Below are 19,993 nucleotides of genomic sequence, written 5' to 3'. Positions count from 1 at the left end.
AAGAAGAGCCAAGAGTGGAGCACATCCTTTGTATCAGGGATCTCTGCAGGGAGAACCTCCTAGACCTAGGAGACACAAAGAGAAGCTGTAACTCCAGAGATGGAGAAAAGCAAGAAACCAGCTGGAGATGGCACGCCAGTGAGCTTTCTGGCCCATGAGGAGAGAAAGCTAAAGCTGGGCACCTCTGGATTGTTGTTGTTGTTAAGTGCCTTCGAGTCAGTTCTGACCCATAGCGACCCTGTATAGGGTTTCCAAGGAGTGACTGGTGAGCTTGAACCACCGACCTTGCAGTTCAAACGGCTTTGCAGTCTGGCGCATTAACCCACAGCGCCACACCAGGACTGCACCTTTGGATTAGAGTTTACTAAAGTGGAGTGCCTCTGGGCACTTACTGGTGGTTACAGAACTCTGCAGCACTTGCCTGAATAGGGGAGAGGCGAAGCTAGGCCGGCCCGAGGACCAAGAGGCCAAAGACAGACAGAGAGACTTACAAGTGGCACAGTCAAGGAGCTGTCCTAACTGAAGAACTTTGCTCTGAGTAGTTTCTGATGGCGAATGTAACCCTTTCCTTCCCTAACAATGCCCATAATCATAACTATATGGTCTGTGAATTCTGTGTGGCCACTGCAATGGATTGTTGAACCCAGCAAAGTAGAGAGTGCCGTGGGTGGGATATTTGGTGTCAGAATTGGTAAAAATAAATAAATAAATAAATTGGAAAGAGGAGGTATGTCTGACCTCCACCTCACAGGAATCAGCCTGGGGCTGTTAATCTCGATTCTCCATCCCATTTGTGAAGTTCGAGGTCAGATGCTTCCACTAAGCTGTTTTTATACCTATGCAGAAAAAACAGCGCCATCTGAGCAGTAAAAGAAAGCAAGGCACATCAAAAGTACTGTTAAAAAGAATTACTCTCTGTGTACATACAAAAGATAATGCCAAGCAGGTCAGTTCTATTTGGAATCTGTATTCTTCTCAGTACTCTCTATTCAGACACGAACTCTGGGCAGATATGCTCAAATACTGAGTTTCCTCCAAATCCATCTCATCCTGGCTCCCAGTCACCCAATTATAACCGAAATCAGTGAAAATATGAATCAAAGATCATTCTGCAGAAATTCTAGGTTTAGCGCTCAATTGGATTCACTTCAATTTGAAAAAGCACAGACCATATATTTCTAAAGATGAAAGGAGCTTTAGAAATCAGCTAGTCCAATCCTCTCATTTGTTACATGAGAAAACTGGAATCTGGAGACTTGACACGTTTGTCCAGCATTGTGCTGCCCAATATGGCAACCATGAGCCTGGCAGGACTATTTAAACTTAGTAAAAGTTCAAAAGTTAGTTTCTCAGTCACATTAATCACATGCACCGACTATGCAGTTCAGTGATCATCCAACAGTGCCACACCGAGACTCCACATGGGGCTAGTGGCCATAATAGGCGCACCTACAACATCTCCACATTACAGAATGTGCTGTACTGCAAAGTTGGTTTGAACCGCAAGGTCAGCAGTTCAAGCCCACCAGCTGCTCCTCGGAAACCCTATACACTTAACAACAACAATGGACAGTGTTGGTCGAGTTAACCTCACCACCAGGTAAAGTCAGGGCCTTGGTCTACATTTCCCTCGATTTCCCCATGCTAGTGACAACTGATTTTGCAACAACATTTTAGGCAGCCTGTCTTCATCCTAGGAGCTCTGGTGGCACAGTGGGCTAAATGTTAGGTTGCTAACAAAAAAATCAACTGTTTGAACCTACTAGTCACTCCACAGAAGACAGAGGAGGCAGTCTACTTCTATGACGATTCACAGCCTCAGCAAACCCTATGAAGCAGTTCTACCCTGTCCTGTAGGGTTGCTATGAGTCGGAATCAATCAACTCCACAGCAGTGGGTTTCAGTCATTTCGGGGTCTTTTAGTTTTGTTGGGGGGGGGGGGTCCTTCATCCTTTCTTATCAATCTCTTCTACATTTCCTTTTTATAAAAGAGAAGCAAGCTTATTATTTGTAACAAAATCTTCTAATAGGAAGACATATACCCATATCTTCCAAAAGTGTAGGAATACGCTGTACTCCCAAACCCAACCCAACCCACCGCCAGCGAGTCAATTCCAACTACCTCCAGCTGTAGATCTTCACAGGAGCAGAAAGTCTCCCCTTACTCTGTGAAGCAGTTGGTCGATTCAAACTGCTGACCTTGTTGCTAGCAATCAAATGTAGAACCCACTATGCCACCAGGACTCCTTCAGGAAAATGATATGCAGGAAGGTGTCAAAATGCCTGAATTCATGTTACCAACCAGCCACTTAATTCCAGGACCTGGGCCAATCAACTGAAATTTCACCACGGTTTAATTACCTCATATGTAAAATGGGAACACTACATTTGGCTTCTTATACCACAGATTAGATTCTGAGGATCATATGAGTTAATATATGTAAAAGGAGCTATGGGCTAATTGTGAATCCTGTAAGCCTGGCAATCTGATAATAATAAAACATATGCAAACGGTGTTTAATATTATAACAGACCTTATACAGATACTGTGCATTCTGTTACAAACACACTTTAATTTTCCACTTTCTGCAAAAAGATGATGGAAACAAGGAAATATGGATAAATAGCAAAAAATGGGGGGGGGGGATTAATATTAAAAACAGAGTCAAATTAAGAGTCCACATAAACAAAATAATCCTCTTCATGCTTACTGGGAACCATCAGGTACTACATTGATTCTTATATTAATCAAAGCTTCAACAGTTACAAGGGACTCTGAAGAACATACAGGCCAATCCCCTCACTGTGCAGACAGGGAAAATGAGGCTCACAGGCAAAGGCATTTGTCTGTTCAACTAGTTAACAACAGAGCAAGGTCTATAACGTAGACCTTCGGACATTCTTCTTCTGTCCTTTCCCACCCAGAAGCCTCTTAAATTAATCTAGGCCTTGGCTTCTATCTTCCAAGGCATTTTCCACAAGACTCAGCTTCTAAGTAACTGACAGCTCCGTTTATCAAACATCTAATGACATAGCTATTTTCCTTGCAGTTGAATATGATTTATTCATTCATATACTCATTAAATAAGCCTGCACTGTGACTGTTAGCCCTGTGGTAGACCCTAAGGTCCCTACCCTTAAAGAACTTAAAAGTCCAATGGTAGAGACAAGAACATGAATGAATGCTTTCCTAACACTGTTAGGTGTGACTATAGAGGAATGCAGAGTGGATCATGGAAGCACAGAAAAGGCTGCTATGCAACCCATGGTCAGGGATGACTTGGAGTAAGCGCCTTCCAAGCTGGAAGGACAGAGAAAATAAGGCAGAGAGTTCAGGCAGCAATGAAATTCATACATAGAAACCTATTTCATATTTTTTTTGTTTTTTTGATAGATATAAATGGATCAAAATAAGAGTTCAGTCATCAATTAGTGTTTTTTAGTAAATAGAATTAGTACATTCAAGGCTTTAGGAATAATAGATAAAAAAATAATCTCACCCTCCAACTAGGGAAAAATGAAATGAAAAAAGTTATGCTGTATGTAGCTCAAAAGACTTTCTATCATTTTAGAATCATTTTCCTTCTGAGAATTTATTTGGTAGCTGGACCTAATTAATATAAGAACTGTCAAAGAGAAAATGAAATAAGTAAGTAGAGTCAAAAGGAAAATGAACAATCACTGCCTGTAGAAGATCGCTGTAGAGAGCAAAATAAGGGCTTGTTGTTGTTGTTAAGTGCCGTCGAGTCGGTTTCGACCCATAGCGACCCTGAATAGGGTTTCCGAGGCTGTAAATCTTTACGGGAGCAGATCGCCTCATCTTTCTCCCGCGGAGCAGCTGGTAGTTTCGAACTGCTGACCTTCCGGTTCGCAGCCCGATTCGTAACCACTACGCTACCAGAGCTCCTTAAAATAAGGGCTAGAACCAGCCAAAAAGGAAGCTCTTAAACTGATAAAAAGGCAAAGGGAAAATCTGCGGGTCTACTTCAGGCCCACCAGCTGCTCCTCAGAAACCCTATACAGGGTCACTAGGATTGGGAACTTATTCAACTGCACTTAACACCAAGTAACAAAACCCTTGGGCCCCTTTGGTTCCAAACTCAACACTGCCCACTTCTGGCTGGAATGCAAAGCAGCATCACCATCACCACCACCCAGCAGCTAAGGCCACCTGGACCTCTGCTGCCCTCCTGTGACTGGAAAGTTACCAGGTTTTATCAGAGATACTAAGATTTCTTCCCCAAAATTAAACTGGTGCTGTAGGAAAAGTACTGGACTGCAAGGCTGGTGTGAGCCACAAAGTTGGCGGTTCAAACTCACTAATTGCTCCTCAGAAACCCTATACAGAGTCAAAACCTACTCAACAGCACTTAACAATTCCTGGTGTATCACTGTAGGATAAGCACTGGACCTCAAGGTCTGTTTGAGCCAGAAGGTCAGTGGTTCAAACCTACCAGCTGCTCTTCAGAAACCCTATACAGGATCAGTATGAGTCAGAACCAACTCAACAACATTTAACAATAACAACAATGCTTTATATGGACTCCTGGTGTGGCGCTGTAAGATCAGCACTGGACTGCGAACCACAAATTCAAACCCACCAGCTTTTCCTCAGAAACCTTACACAGGGTCACTATGAGTCGTAAATGATTCGACAGCACTTAAAGAACAACACTTTCTAGTACCTTCTCTCAGTACACTCCAATAGGTGGCAGTAGTTCCTAAAGACCAGTAACATTTAGATTCCCTTCGGGAAGGTAATTTTCTAGATTAGTTTTGCTGATGAATTAGAAAAGCCAATAGACACTGCCTGTTTGTCAATAGTACAGCCTGTCTGCCCAGCCCTATAGCCCCCCTCGCTCCTGCCAGGATTAAACACGATGAATTGTTAAAGATCTGTGGACGAATGGTCTTCATTATGAAAGCACAGCAACACTAACAAAAGTTTTAGCACAAGCATTTGCCAAACCATCTATCCTGGGGCTGAGTACAATAACCCCAAGCCTAGGTTTCTCTCATTAAGCTAATACTAGTTTCATTTCTCCTTGTTGCTGTTGTTAAGTGCCATCGAGTCGATTCCAACCCATAGCAACCCTGTACAGGGTTTCCAAGGAGCAGATGGTGAGCTTGAACCACAAACCTTGCAGTACAAATGACTTTGCAGTCTGATGCATTAGCCCAAAGTGCCACACTCTCACTCAAAACCAAACTCACTGCCACAAATTCAATTCTCACTCATAGGGAGCCTATACAGGGTTAAATCTGGCTGCAAGATTTGCAAAACTGCAAATCTTTACGGGAGCAGGCAGCCTCATCTCTCTCCCATGGAGTGGATGGTGGTTTTGAACTGGCAACCATGTGCTTAACAGCCCAACGCTAATCCTCTCTGTATCGTTCCAATTTTAGTATATGTGCTACCAAAGCAAGCACCACATTCTTCTTAATACAATCCAGCTTCTCAGATGATTTGCTCAACATACAGACTAAGTATGGTGGGAGAATACAACGCTGGATGGAGCACAAGAACACCTTTCCTGATTGTAAACCATTCAGTATCCCCTTGTTCTGTTCCAACAACTACTACCTCTTGGTCTAGTAAGCACAATGAAATGTTTTGGGTTACCCATTCTTCACAATGTTATCCAAAGCTTGTCATGCTCCACACAGTCGAAAGTCTTTGCAAAGTCAATAAAGTGTAAGTAAACATCTTTCTGGTAGTCTCTGTTTTTAGCCACGGTCCATCTGATATCAGCAATGATATCCCTCGATCCATGTCCACTTCCGAATCCAGCTTGAATTTCTGGCAATTCTCTAATGATATACTGTTGAAGCCATTTTTAATTATCTTCAGATAAATTTTACTTGCACATGGTATTAATGATATTGTTCGATGGTTTCCACATTCCATTGAGTCATCTCTTTTTGGAATGGTACAAGTATGATCTCTTCCAATCAGCTGGCCAGGTAGCTATTATCCAAGTTTCTTGCCATAGATGAGTGAGTGCCTCCAGTGCTGCATAAATTTGCTGAAAGGTTTCCATTTGTATTCCATCAATTCCTGGAGGCTTGTGTTTTGCCAATACCTTCTGTGCAACTTGGACTTCTTCCTTCAGTACCATCGATGCTTGATCACATGCTGCTAGATCTTGAAATGCTTCAGTGACCATTTACTTTTGGCACAATGACTAGGTATACTTTCCATCTTCTTTGGATGCTTTCTGCATCATTCATCATTTTGCTCACTGAATCTGTCAATATTTCAAGTCGAGACTTGAATTTTTTCTTCAGTTCTTGCAGGCTGAGAAATGCTAAGCATGTTCTTCGCTTTTCGTTTTATAACTCCAGGTTTTTGCACATTTCATTATAATAACTTGATTTTGTCTTCTCAATCTGCCTTCTGAAATTTTCTGCTCAACTTTTTACTTCTTCGTTTGTTCTGGTCACTTCAGCATGTCTACACTGGAGAGCAAATATCAAGAGTCTCTTCTAATCTCCATTTGGTCTTTTCTTTCTTTCCTGTCTTAATGACTTTTTGCTTTCTTTCTGTATGATGTTTTTGATGTCATCCCACAGCTCTTCTGGTCTTCATTCATTAGTGGCTAATGTATTATATCTGGTCTTAAAATGGTTTCTAAATTCAGGTAGGATGTGCTCCCGGTAATATTTTGGCTCTCATGGACTTGTTTTCATTTTTTCAGCTTCAGCCTAAACTTGCATATGAGCAATTGATGGTCTGTTCCACAGTCTGATGCTGGCCTGGTTTTGGCTGATAATATGGAGCTTTTCATCACCTTTTCCCAGTGATGTCGTCAATTTGATTCCTGTGTATGCCATCTGGTGACGTCCATACATATAGTTGCCTTTTATGCTATTGTAAAAAAGTATTTGTAATGAATAAGTCATTGGTCTTGCAAAATTCTATTATGTTACCTCCAACATAATTTCTATCAAAAAGGCCATATTTTCTTACTGACTTTCCTTTGCTTCCAACCTTTATATTCCAACCACCAATAATAGGACTTCCTTGTAGGTGTATGGATACTATCCTATCACAGATATCGCTGTACTTCAAAATAGATCGTGAAGTATTCTTTTTTTGACAAGGAATACAACGCCATTCCTCTTTGTCATTTCCAACAAAATAAACCATATATGATTGTCTGATTCAAAATGGCTAATACCAGTCCATTTCAACTCACTAATGCCTAGTATATCTATCTTTATGTGATCCATTTCATTTTTGACAACTTCCAATTTTCCTACATTCATTTTTCTTAATTCCATGTTCCAATTATTAATGGATGTTTACAGCTGTTTCTCATTTTGAGTTGTGCCCCCTCAGCAAATGAAGGTCCTTAAAGCTTTACTCCAGTCACATCATCATAGTCAACTACACTTTAAGGAGGCAGCTCTCCCCCAGCTGTATTCTGAGTGCCTTCCAACCTGAGGGGCTCATCTTCTAACACTACTCATAAGGTTTTCAGTGGCTACCCATTCAGAAGTAGTTTATCTCTCCTTCTTCCTAGCCTGGTCTTAGTCTGAAAGCTCTGCTGAAACCTGTCCATCATGTGTGACCCTGTGGGTATTTAAAATACTGGTGGTATAACTTCCAGCATCACAGTAACACACTGGTTGAAGCTGCCATGAAGTTCAAATCTTACAAGAAGAGGTAGGTTAAGTTGGACTGGAGAGAGATTCAAATGGACCTTCAACAGCATGTATAATGTTTAATCTATTCAAACTCTATTCATTCCAGGCAGTGGATACTTGAGTGTTTGTTACATTATTCTTTAATAAAAGCAAAGAAAAGAAAGTAATAATAAAGCAGAGGGAAAAAGAAAATATCTGTGGTGTGTTTTTAAATCCTTTAACTGAAATTGACAGAGACTATATAGTACAGAGCTCTGGTGACGCAGTGGTTAAGCAATCGGCTTCTAAGTAAAAGGTTGGCCGTTGGAAGCTACCACCTGGTTCCACAGATGTGGCAGTCTGCTCCCATAAAGATTTATTGCCTTAGCAACCCTGTGAGGCAGTTTGACTCTGTTCTGTAGGGTCACCATGAGTACAATCAACGCAAGGACAATGGGTTTTACTTTTGTATTTATATAGAGAAATATCCTGAAAAAAGCTGGAATATTAAAAATTGGTTTCTGAAGTTGGTGATTACCACACTTAATTGGTTTTCAGATTTCTGGCAAGACTCTCTACCTCAGATCTTCATCTGTAAAAATGGCAATAGCAAGCCAGTCCACGTCAACTTATGGTGAAAATAAAATGAGAAACAAAGCACATAGTATTTAAAATCTGGCATGCAGTAAGCACTCACTATCTGTAAATTTTCCTTTCTCTTGTATAAATACATTTTTTAACTCAATGCCACTTTCTTTTGACCTGCCTTTTTCAGAGAGGCTGCTGGGTTTAAATCTGCAGCCCAATACAAGCAAAATCAAAACACTAGAGATGTTTATTCTTTTTACGCTCAACTCTCAACTGATTTGGCACGTGTACATAATATTCAGTCTGTTTTGTTCTACTTTCTGAATTGATGTAAATACTGAGAACACACTTGGAAATCATTTTTAAGTGTTTTGGCACATCGCATATGTAGCTGAGTTAGAAGCACAACACAAAGGACAAAATTGAGAGCAGGACTGTGTCATGTATGTCAAGTAAAAGATCTCTGTGAAAAGCATCTGGAAATCCCCTAGAGAGTAGTCTATGACCATAGAAGTAGTCCTGGTGTGGCACTGTGGGTTAACGCGCTACACTGCAAAGCCACTTTGAACCACAAGGTCAGAGGTTCAAGTTTACCAGTCGCTCCTTGGGTCACTATGGGTTGGAACCACCTCAACAGCACTGAACAACAACAACTCTACAGAAAGATTTAACAATGCAATCTAGGATTTTACTATACCTTGAGCCCCATAATTTCCAGCCTAACAGGTTAAAATGGTCTGTGGTATACAATTTCTGCTGAGTCTTTTTTTCTGTTTATGTCATAATCTTCAAATACTAAGCTCTCCACAGCAGATTCCTCCTCCAATCAAGATAGCCCTAGGAAATAATGTTCCCAAATTTGGTATCTCCCTGAGCCTAGAAAACAACCTTGAAATGTTTGGTCTGTCTTCTTCTTAAGCACACACCATGACTCATCTGGGAAAAAAAAGACAAATTATGAAATCTAGAGTAAGACAATCACAAGACTTAGGACCTATCCAACAGGGTTACTGTCAGAAAGTCCACAAGTTATTCATGGTATTTGCAAGGGTTTGCACAGAAGATCACTATCAAGCAGGTCAGTTTCCTAGCTGCACCCAAGGAGTTTACTCAGGTCAGATACTTTGTCTGCTGCCTCTGTCTCTGAACCAGATGGTATAGTTGCTCCCTCCTCTGGACTACACAAGAACTTTGTATAGATGTTTAGTGTGGTTCTAACTTTGCTGCACTTTCTTTATCTCCCTCTTTTTTTAACATTTAACATCATAAACTTTTTATTGTGAATTGAACAAATGTTTACAGAGCAGATTATTAGTTTTATGTTCGACAAATCATATACTGTGCTTCATTACATGCTTGCCATCCCCTCCATGTACCAACAGTTAACAGCATTTACTTCTATTCACTGTAACTACTGCATTTCCCATGTATCCCGCTACCATCATCTTGCCTCTGCTAACCTCCCTCTTGTTATATAATGCCTTCCCTATCACCTATTAAGTTACATGTGGTATGGCGCTGTGGGTTAATACGCCAGACTGCAAAACTGTTTGAACTGCAAGGTGGGTGGTTCAAAATCACCAGCTGCTCCTCAGAAACCCTATATGCAGGGTTGCTATGGGTCAGAACCAACTCAAGGGCACTTCACAGCAACAACACCCTCCAACTCATAATTTTCCCTTCCCCTTCTCCCCATAACCGTCATACATGGTTTCTCTTATCAAGAAAACCGTTAACTTATTACATTGTCTCATACAATGTTTGTCCTGTTGTAATTGACTCATTTCACTCAGCATAATGTCCTCCAGCTTCAACCATGCTGTGAGGTGTTTCACAGACTCATCATTATTCTTCAAGGTTTCCATAGTGTGTATGTACCGAAACTCATTTACCCATTCATTCTTCTGGTGATACACATTTAAAGTATCTCCATCTTTTTGATACCTTTCTGTAGATAGCATATTGAAGGATCTTGTTATCTTATCCATTCTACTTTCTATGTCTCTTGACTGGTACATTTAGCCCATTTATATTCAGTGTAATTACGAATCGGGCTGCTAACCTCAAAGTCGGCAGCTCGAAACTACCAGCTGTTCTGCAGGAGAAAGGTGAGGCTTTCTGCTCCCGTAAAGATTTACAGCCTCGCAAACACTGTACAGGGTTGCTATGAATAAGAACTGACTCCACGATACTTACCAACAACAACATGAACTGACTGCCATTTTTCTGTGTGTTTTTTGGTTGAGCTGCTAGTTCTTTGTTCCACATAATTTTCTATGCGGAGTTCATTTTGTTTGTAGGTTTTCATTTCATTTTCATTTCTGGTATGTTGTTGCTAAGTGCCGCTGAGTGGATTCCGACTCAAAGCAACCCTGTATAGGGTTTTCGAGGAACAGCTGGTGGGTTTGAACCACTGACCTTGTGGGTCACAGTCTAGTGCTTATCCTACAGCACCACACCAGGACTCCTCAGTTGTATGTTTACTAAATCATTCTGATTATCCCTCTCCCCTTTTTTTATTTTGATGTTCAGGTGTATTATTTTTCTTGGATGCTACTCTGAAATTTATGAATTTTTTTCCCTGTTTAAAAGTCTGTTTTATCTTGAAATCTACTTGACTTCCTTGCCATTTTGAAGTTCTGTATCTACACTATTCCCTCTTTTTGCTTTGTAATTGACATCATTATACAGTGATATCTCTGGTTCCCTATTTACAGTCTTATAGGTTTGTTTTAAATACTTTATAACTGTATTGAGTTCTGGGTGATGGTTTTTTGTATGGTAATCTCAAGTTGTTGTCTGCTGTTGTTGGTTGTCAGCCAAAGAACACTCTTTAGAATTTTTGTAAAGTAGATCTGGTCATTAAAAATTCCTTTTCCTTTCAGAGTTTTGTATATGCCATCCCATTGCCTAATTCTGATCACCTGTAATTAGCTGTTCTTCATGGTGTCCCATATAACTCTTAAGCTTCCACATATTTTTTCCTTCTTTTCTCTGATTATTCTTCTAGCATACCAGTATTGGGAGATTTCCATTGCTTCCTATATACGTCTTTGCCCTTTCAGTGTATTGTTCATTCCTAAGATCTTAATATTAATCTGAATTTTTAACTGCAGGTTTTGTATTGTTCCAAAATGTGAAATTATTTTGTCTATTTAGAATTCTTCTACAGTTTTTATTGTGTTCTCCTTGCTTTCCTTGATCTAGCGATCCTTTCAACTTAATTATCATTCTCTTGAATTCTTTTTCAGTTATTTTTAGTACCTTTTCTTCCTCAGAAACATCTTCTAGCTCTGTATCTTGATAATTTGTTTGAGCCATTCTCTCTTGTTTCTTCATGTAAGCTAAACTGTCTATTGCACCTAGGGCATTATGGGAGTGTCGTATTTGTGAAAACCAACAGTGCAGTTGTTAGAAGGAATAAATCTCTGGTGGGCTCCTGCAATTCAAGGAGCTCAGAAGGTGGTTGTGGATGGAAGTGACAGCTTGGTTCCTGGTCCTAGATGGACTTCCTATGGGCCTCCATGTCATCTATATTTAGGGCACTCAATCTGGACGTAGTTCATGGTGACCCTTGATGGAGCTGGTTTCAGTGTCTGTTAGGACCACAGGGTAGCTGGGGGCAGGGTGATTAGTTAAATGCTCATCTGGTGGCTCTTTAGGTTTTGTAGGTCTGGAGTCAAGCCTACCTGAATCCAGGCACCAAAGCGGCACACCAAAGCAGCACAGCTGGCCCCCACCTCACTCTCGCATGGCTCTCAACCATGCGGCTCCAAAATCCCAGAGAGCAGGGTCTGTGCTGGGGTAGATGACAGTAAGAGCTGGCCATACTTCTGGTCACCACAGGAGCACAGGGGGAAAAAAAAATCACACCTTTTCCATCAGCTGCTCAACTCTTCTCTGCCAGGCCACCCTCCACTGTCAAAGCTGCTCCTAAGATAGTCAAGCCTCGTTTGGTCAGACTTTCACCAGTCAGTCCCCCCTCCCACTGTTCCTGCTTGGCCTCTCCTCCCAGCAAGTAATTCATCCACTTCCCTAACCTTTCTTCTGCAGTCAAGGGTGTCAGAAATTTCACCTGTGTTTGCTTTATTTTGTCTCTTGTATCTTTGTTGTAGAGAATCCATGTAATGTGTCTGCCTAGTCTGCATTTATCAAAAGTCAGCATTTATCGAAAGTCTACATTTTCACTTTTATGTTACACATTTGTCTCTACTACTAGACTGTTCATTTTTGGAAGACCAGATCCACAACTTTTCTTTGTATTCTCAGTAATAAGCATTGACTTGTCCATTAAAAAGCACTTAAAAGTACAAAAGATGGATGGAAGGATGATGGATGGATGGATGGGAGGAAAGGTGGACTAAAATCTTGACCAGGACTTCAAGGACTTAAGTAGAATTAGAAGAGTTATAAGGAGTGATTGTCAAACTTTTTCAGTGAAATACACTGTATCTGTCAACTTACCACTATCAAAAATGAATCTGTACCTGAATTAATAGACCAGTTTTTGGGATAATGTTAAACATTAACATTGGAAATTCCTTATATAACATTATAAGGAATTAATTCATGACAAAAACTCAAGTACAGTGATTGTCATATTATTGCATATGTCTTACAGATGGGTTGACCTAATCCTTAAGGTAAAGGTATCTATAGAATAATACAAAATGACAGTTTTCTCAGTAATAATAGAAAAGAAGCTGGTGCTAGGATGGTCTTACCCAAATAGGATGACATTTCCTAAGGTACTCCTTTCTCCATTACCCAGTAAAATCAACACTAAGTTTTCAATGCAAAGACAAAGAAAAGAAAGCATTCACTCACTGGTAAGGTGAGTAGAGTACTAGAAGAACACAGGGCCAGGATACCACTGGGCTAATGTACTACTCTGCAACCACTTAGCTAAATGGTCGAGGAAGGCCACTGAGTCTTTCTGGGTCTCTGTTTTTTCATATGTGTTGTTATTGTTAAGTGCTGTTGAGCTGGTTCTGACCCAAAGCCACCCTGTATAGGGTTTCCAAGGAACGGCTGATGACTTTGAACCGCTGACCTTGAGGATCAAACTGACTTTGCAGTCCGGCACATTATCCCACAGCACCACACCAGGACTCTATATGTAAATTAAGAGTGTCAATATAGTGTTTGGAAAACATCTATTTATGTCTTAGAGCCTCAGGATTCTATGAAAGTTCCTCATAGGCTCCTTGGGGTTGAGGTATGTGTGGCACACATGAAGAGGAGGCCAAGCAGGTAAAGCATGGCAACTTTCTGTCAGTCAAAACACCAGCTCCACTCTACCTAGTTTATATATTGAAACTTCATATAAGATTTTGTTTGGGAAAAAAAGAGCTCTATTGCTAAAAAGGAGTCCTGGTGTGGCACTACGGGTCAATGCACTGGACTGTAAAGATGGTTTGAACCACAAGGTCAGCGGTTCAAACTCACCAGCTGCTCCTTGGAAACTCTACACAGGGTCGCCGTGGGTCAGAACCAACTCCACAGCACTTAACAACAACTGCCAAAAAGGGAGCAAGCCTGGTAAATATTGACCCAAATGGCTTTCCCGGTTGGATTTTATGCTAAGTCTAATTCCCCAGTCTATCTACTTAGGAGACACATTAGCAAACATCCATGGTCATTCATTCAACATTTACTAGATGCCTAGCAGGTGCAAGCACTATGTTGGATACTATGGGAACAATGGTCCAGTATTAAAATCATTTGAGATCAAAATAAAAAATATTATAGAGCAAAATAAAAAGGAAAAGCCTACAATTTATTTCTCATCTAAGATTTCCTGAGTTGTTTTCATGGAGTTATTGGTGCAGAAATGAATATATTAGCTACAGGCAAACACTCATTTTCTGTTAGTTTAATGATTTGCAGAGAAGTAAGAAGAGACGGCAATAACCAAGAGCAACAGCATTGAATCATGATAATATTAATGCATATTTTGCAGACCACTGGAAAATTTTGCAAACATCTTATCAGCAATATGAGAATCTTGCCAACCATGATCCAAACCAGCCCCATCCAATTTCTCTTTCAAAAATCAACATTACAGGACAAAAGTTATGATCATCACTTACGCTCTTCTTGCCTCCTACTCCTCAACTGCATAAAGGGGGACGTTTCAGCCAACGAAATTCATTACAACAAGGTGTAAAATGGTGCTAGCAAAGAGAAAATCAGCGAAGGCCCGCTCCGGAGAGATGCCTTGGAAATCTGCTTTGTTCTGTGGGTTGATCTGTATTCTCAGACAAACTAGAAATGAAGCAAAATATAAAAATGATTATCTAGAAGTATAAAACAAATATGTCTGCTAATGAACACCCAATGAACACACATATACCCTGTGACCCAACAAAAGACATGCAGGAATGTTCACAGCATGATAAACCCAAAGTGGAAGCAGTCTAAATGTCTATCAACAGTACAAAGGTGTCTTAATGATCTAATGCTGCTATACCAGAAATACCACAGGCGAGGTGACTTTAACAGACTGAAATTTCTTTTCTCCCAATTGAGGAAGTTAAGTCCAAATTCAGAGTGCCAGATCTAGAAGGTTTTCTTTCTCTGTCAGCCCTGGGAGAAAGTCCTTGTCTCTTTTCAGCTTCTGTTCCTTGGCAAATTATTTGGTTTGCCATCTAACTTTCCCCATTTCTACTGGCTTGGTGGTTGGTGGTTATATGCCGTGGAGTCGGTTCCGACTCATAGCGATCTTGTACAGGGTTTCTGAGGCGGTAAATCTTTACAGGAGCCGAACTGTAGTACACAGTTAAGTATTGAAGCTCACTGATGCTACAGATCATGTGTATGTGTATGAAACAAATTAGATGATTTTTCATTTTAAACTCACCTATAAGGAGCTCTGGTAGCGTAGTGGTTACGAATCGGGCTGCAAACCTTAAGGTCAGCGGTTCGAAACTACCAGCTGCTCCGCGGGAGAAAGATGAGGCTTTCTACTCCCGTAAAGATTTACACCCTCGGAAACCCTGTACAGGGTCGCTATGGGTCGGAACCGACTCGACGGCACTTAACAACAACAACAACATATTCTGGAGTAAACAATTCAATCACTGAGAACTCTATAAATAAATGGTGGTAGATGCATACAACCACCACTCCTCTGTCAGCTTGTCATACTGTAGTAGCTTATGTGTTGTTGTGATGCTGGAAGATATGCCACCGGTATTTAAATACCAACAGGGTAGATCCACGCTGCATAGGTCTCAGCTGAGCTTCCAGACTAAGACAGACTAGGAAGGCAGAGAGGCAGACTATTTCTGAACGTTTTATCACTGATAATCTTATGAATAAGGAGCTCTGGTAGCGTACTGGTTACGAATTGGGCTGCAAACCGCAAGGTCAGCAGTTCGAAACTATCAGCTGTTCCGTGGGAGAAAGATGAGGCTTTCTGCTCCTGTAAAGATTTGCAACCTCAGAAACCCTGTACAGGGTCGCTATGAGTCAGAACCGACTCCACAGTACACAGCCACCACCACCAATCTTATGAATAGCAGTGGAACACTGTCAGAGAGCACCAGATTACTGAATACTGAATCATGCATGATGAACAGTAGCAGAATACTGTCAAACATAGTGTCAGAAAATGAGCCCCTCAGGTTGGAAGGCACTCAAAATATGAATGGGGAAGAGCAGCCTGCCTCCTCAAAGTACAGTTGACCATGATGATGTGAATGCAGTAAAGCTTTCAGGACCTTCACTTGCTGATGGGGCACAATTCAAAATGAGGAGAAGCAGCTGCAAACATCCATTAATAACTGGAACACAGAATCATGAACTATGAATCTATGAAAACTGTAAGTTGTCAAAAATGAAATGGGATACAAAATGATCAATAGACTAGGCATCAGTGAACTGAAGGAGCTCTGGTAGTGTAGTGGATAGGAGTCGGGCTCAAGGTCAGCCATTCGAAACTACCAGCTGTTCCGCAGGAGAAAGATGAGGCTATCTGCTCTGTAAAGATTTACAACCTCGGAAACCCTATGCAGGGTCTCTGTGTGTTGGAACCAACTCCACAGCATACCACCACCACCACAGTGAACTGAAATAGACTGGTACTGGCCATTATGAATCTGAGAATCGTATGGTTTACTGTGCCAGGAATGACAAATTGAAGAGGAATGGGGCCACATTCACCATCAAAAAGAACATTTCAAGATCTATCTTGAAGTATAATGCTATCTGTGACAGGAAATATCCATAGAACTACAAGGAAGACCACTGTTATTCAACTTTATGAAATAACCACTAACATCAGTGACGATGAAACTGAAGCATTTTACCAACGTCTTCTGTCTGAAATTGATCAAATCAAGACACAATGATAATTACTCGTGGTTGAAAAGAAAGAGGAATGATCAGTAGTTAGAAAATACGGACTTGGTGATAGAAATGATAATGCAGATTTCATGATAGAATTTTAGAATTACAGTGACTTGTTCATTTACAAATACCATTATTAAACAACATAAAAGAGACTATACACATGGACCTCACCAGATGGCATACAGCGAAATCAAACTAACTACATTTGTGGGAAGAGACAGAGGAAAAGCTCCATATTAGCAGTAAAAACAAGGCCAGGGACAAACTGTGGAACAGACCATCAATTGTTTATAAGCAAGTTCAGGCTGAAGCTGAAAAAAATTAAAACAAGTCCACAAGAGCCAAAATATGACCTTGAACATATCTCAATAGAATTCTGAGATCACTGCAAGAACAGATTTGATGCATTAGACACTAACGACTGAAAACCAGAAGAGTTACAGGACGAAATTAAGAACATCTTACAGGAAGAAAGTAAAAGGTCATTAAGAAGACAAGAATGAAGGAAAAGACCAATATATATGTCAGAAGGCATTCTGAAACTTGCTCACTAATATAGAGATGCAAAAGCAAATGACAGCAATGAGGAAGTAAAAGAACTAAACAGAAAAATTTAAAGGATAGCTATGAAGACAAAGTATTATAATACAATGTGCAAAAATCTGAAGCTGTAAAATCAAAAGAGGCGAATACGTTCAGCATTTCTCAAGCAAGCTGAAAGAACTGAAGAAACAATTCAAGCCTCAACTTGAAATACTGTAGGATTCTTTGGGCAAAATATTGAAAGATGCAGAAAGCATGAAAAGGAGATGGAAAGAATACACAGAGTCACTGTACCGAAAAGCAATGGATGATGTTCAACCATTTCAAGAAATAGCATATGATCATTAGTCAATGCTACTGAAGAAATAGCATATGATCATTAGTCAATGCTACTGAAGAAATAGCATATGATCATTAGTCAATGCTACTGAAGGAAGAAGTCCAAGGGGCATTGAAGGCAATGGGAAAGAACAAGTCTCCAGGAATTGATGGAATACAATTTGAAATCTTTCAACAAACTAGTGCAGCACTCATCTACACCAAGAATTCTGAAAGACAGCTACCTGGCCAGTTGATTGGAAGAGCTTCATCTTGTGCCCATTCCATGGAGAGGTGACCCAACAGGATGCAGAAATCATCAGACAAAATCATTAATACCACATGTAAGTAAAATTTTTTTGAAGATAATTCAAAAACGGCCACTACAGTACAATGACAGAGAACTGTCAGAGGTTCAAGCCAGATTCAAATGAGGACGTCGAATGAGGGATATCATTGCTGACATCAAATGGATGTTGGCTGAAAGCAGAGAATACCAGAAAGATGTTCCACCTGTCTTTTGTTGACTATGCAAAGGCTTTCAGTGTTTGGATGTTGACAGGCTATGGACAAAACTGGGGATGAATGGGTGTTGCAGAACACGTAAGTGTGCTCATAAGGAACACAAGAGGCAATCGTTCTAACAGAACAAAGAGACACTGAATGGTTTAAAATTATGAAAAATATATACCAGAGTTGTATTCTTTTATCATACTTATTCAATCTGTAAACTGAGCAAATAATCTGAAAAGATGGATTATATGTAAAAGAACGTAGCATCCGGACTGGAGGAAGACTCATTAACAACCTGCGATATGCAGATGATACAACCCTGATTGCTGAAATCTAAGAGGACTTAAAATACTTAGTGATCAAAAGACAACAGCCTTCAGTATGGGTTGCATGCACCTCACTGTAAAAAAAAACCACCACTGGATCAACAAATAACATCATGATAAATGGAGAAAAGTTTGAAGTTGTCAAAGATTTCATTTTGCTTGGATTCACTATTCAACACTCATGGAAGCAGCAGTCAAGAAATCAAAGGATATATTTCATTAGGCAAATCTACTGCACAAGACCACTTTAAAGAGTTCAAGACTAAAGATGTCAGTTTGAGGACTAAGGTGTACCTGACCAAAGTCATGGTATTTTCAAAAGTCTCATATGAATATAGAAGTTGGACAGTGAACAAGGAAGACAATAAAAGAATTGATGCTTTTGATTCATGGTGTTGGAAAAGAACTTTAGAAGTACCATGGACTGCCAGAAGAACAAACCGATCTGTGTTGTTAGAACTACAGCCAGAAGGCTCCTTAGAAGCCAGGATGGTGAGACTTCGTCTCTTATACTGTGGACATACTTCCAGGAGGGACATCCAGATAGGTCAAGTGGAGAGTCAAGAGAAAAAGAAAAATACTCCAATGAGATGACTGGTACAGTGGCGCAGCACTGGGTCAAGTTTAACAACTGTGAGGCTGGTGCAGGACCGGGCAGTGTTCAGTTCTGCATACATAAGGTCACTATGAGTCAGAACCAACCAACGCAGCACCTAACAGCAACAATATGCATACAATACTTACTGTACAACAATGAACAAGAAACCACTTCTATTACAAACAACATGGATGGATTTCATAAAGACAATGTTGAACACCACAATCCAGCCATTAAAAGTACATTCAGGGGGAAAACAGTAAGAAAAAAGTACATTCTGTATTATTCCATTTATATAAAGGGTAAAGCCAGGCAGAACTAATTTATGGTAACAGAAATCAGGATAACAGATTTCTCTTTCATGAGGCAAAACAAAGGAAGGTGAGTGAGAGGGAGCATGGAGTAAGCTTCTAGAACCCTGGTTATGTTCTCTATCTTGATCTGGGTGGTAACCAGATACGTAAATTGTTTAAGACATGGTGAATACTTAAGTTTGTGCTCCTACCTGTAAAAGGAAAGTTAAAGAAAAAAATAATGACTGCTCAGAGTTAGATTAAAAATCAGAGGCTTACTTCTCAAAGGAAAAAACATATGTAACCACAAAACCTTCAGAATTCTTATCTCTAGATTTAAATTTCTAAGTTTATCTAAAAAGGAATGTAGTTCAGACTATAACAAAGGAGCTAGACTGAATGACAAAAAGTTATAAAAATGAGATTTCTAATAAAATACAGATAAAGGACTGCTGTTTTTGTTAGGTGCCATGGCGTCAGTTCTAACTCATAGCGACCCTGTATAGTTTTAAAGGAGCAGCTGGTGAGCTTGAACCACGGACATTGCAGTTCAGATAGATCTTGTAGTCTAGCGTCCTAACCCACAGCACTACACCAGGACTCCATATAATATAGAATAGCAGAGATTATACATAGAACATGCTAATAATCTGTGAGGGAGGATCTCATGGTGGTGGTTATGTGCCGTGGAGTCGGTTCCGACTCATAGCGACCCTGCACAGGGTTTCCAAGGATGTAAATCTTTATGGGAGCAAAAAGCCTCATCTTTCTCCCGCAAAACAGCTAGTAGTTTCAAACTGCTGACCATGAGGATCTCATAGAAGTAGATA

General features: G+C 40.3%; 1 protein-coding gene across 1 annotated transcript in view; it reads right to left on the bottom strand.

The window, feature by feature from the left end:
* Positions 1–14,353: 14,353 nt before the first annotated feature.
* Positions 14,354–19,993, bottom strand: part of DAD1 (defender against cell death 1) — a 33,323-nt gene continuing 27,683 nt past the window's right edge. The window contains exon 2 of the mRNA XM_006835460.1: positions 14,354–14,484. Coding sequence (XP_006835523.1) covers positions 14,354–14,484 — 131 coding nt within the window. The remainder of the gene's footprint in view (positions 14,485–19,993) is intronic.

This window comes from Chrysochloris asiatica, unplaced genomic scaffold (assembly GCF_000296735.1).
Source record: "Chrysochloris asiatica unplaced genomic scaffold, ChrAsi1.0 scaffold00017, whole genome shotgun sequence".
Taxonomy (NCBI): Eukaryota; Metazoa; Chordata; class Mammalia; order Afrosoricida; family Chrysochloridae; genus Chrysochloris; species Chrysochloris asiatica.
The sequence above is the reverse complement of the archived record's forward strand: the minus strand, read 5'-3'. Positions and strand labels throughout refer to the sequence as shown.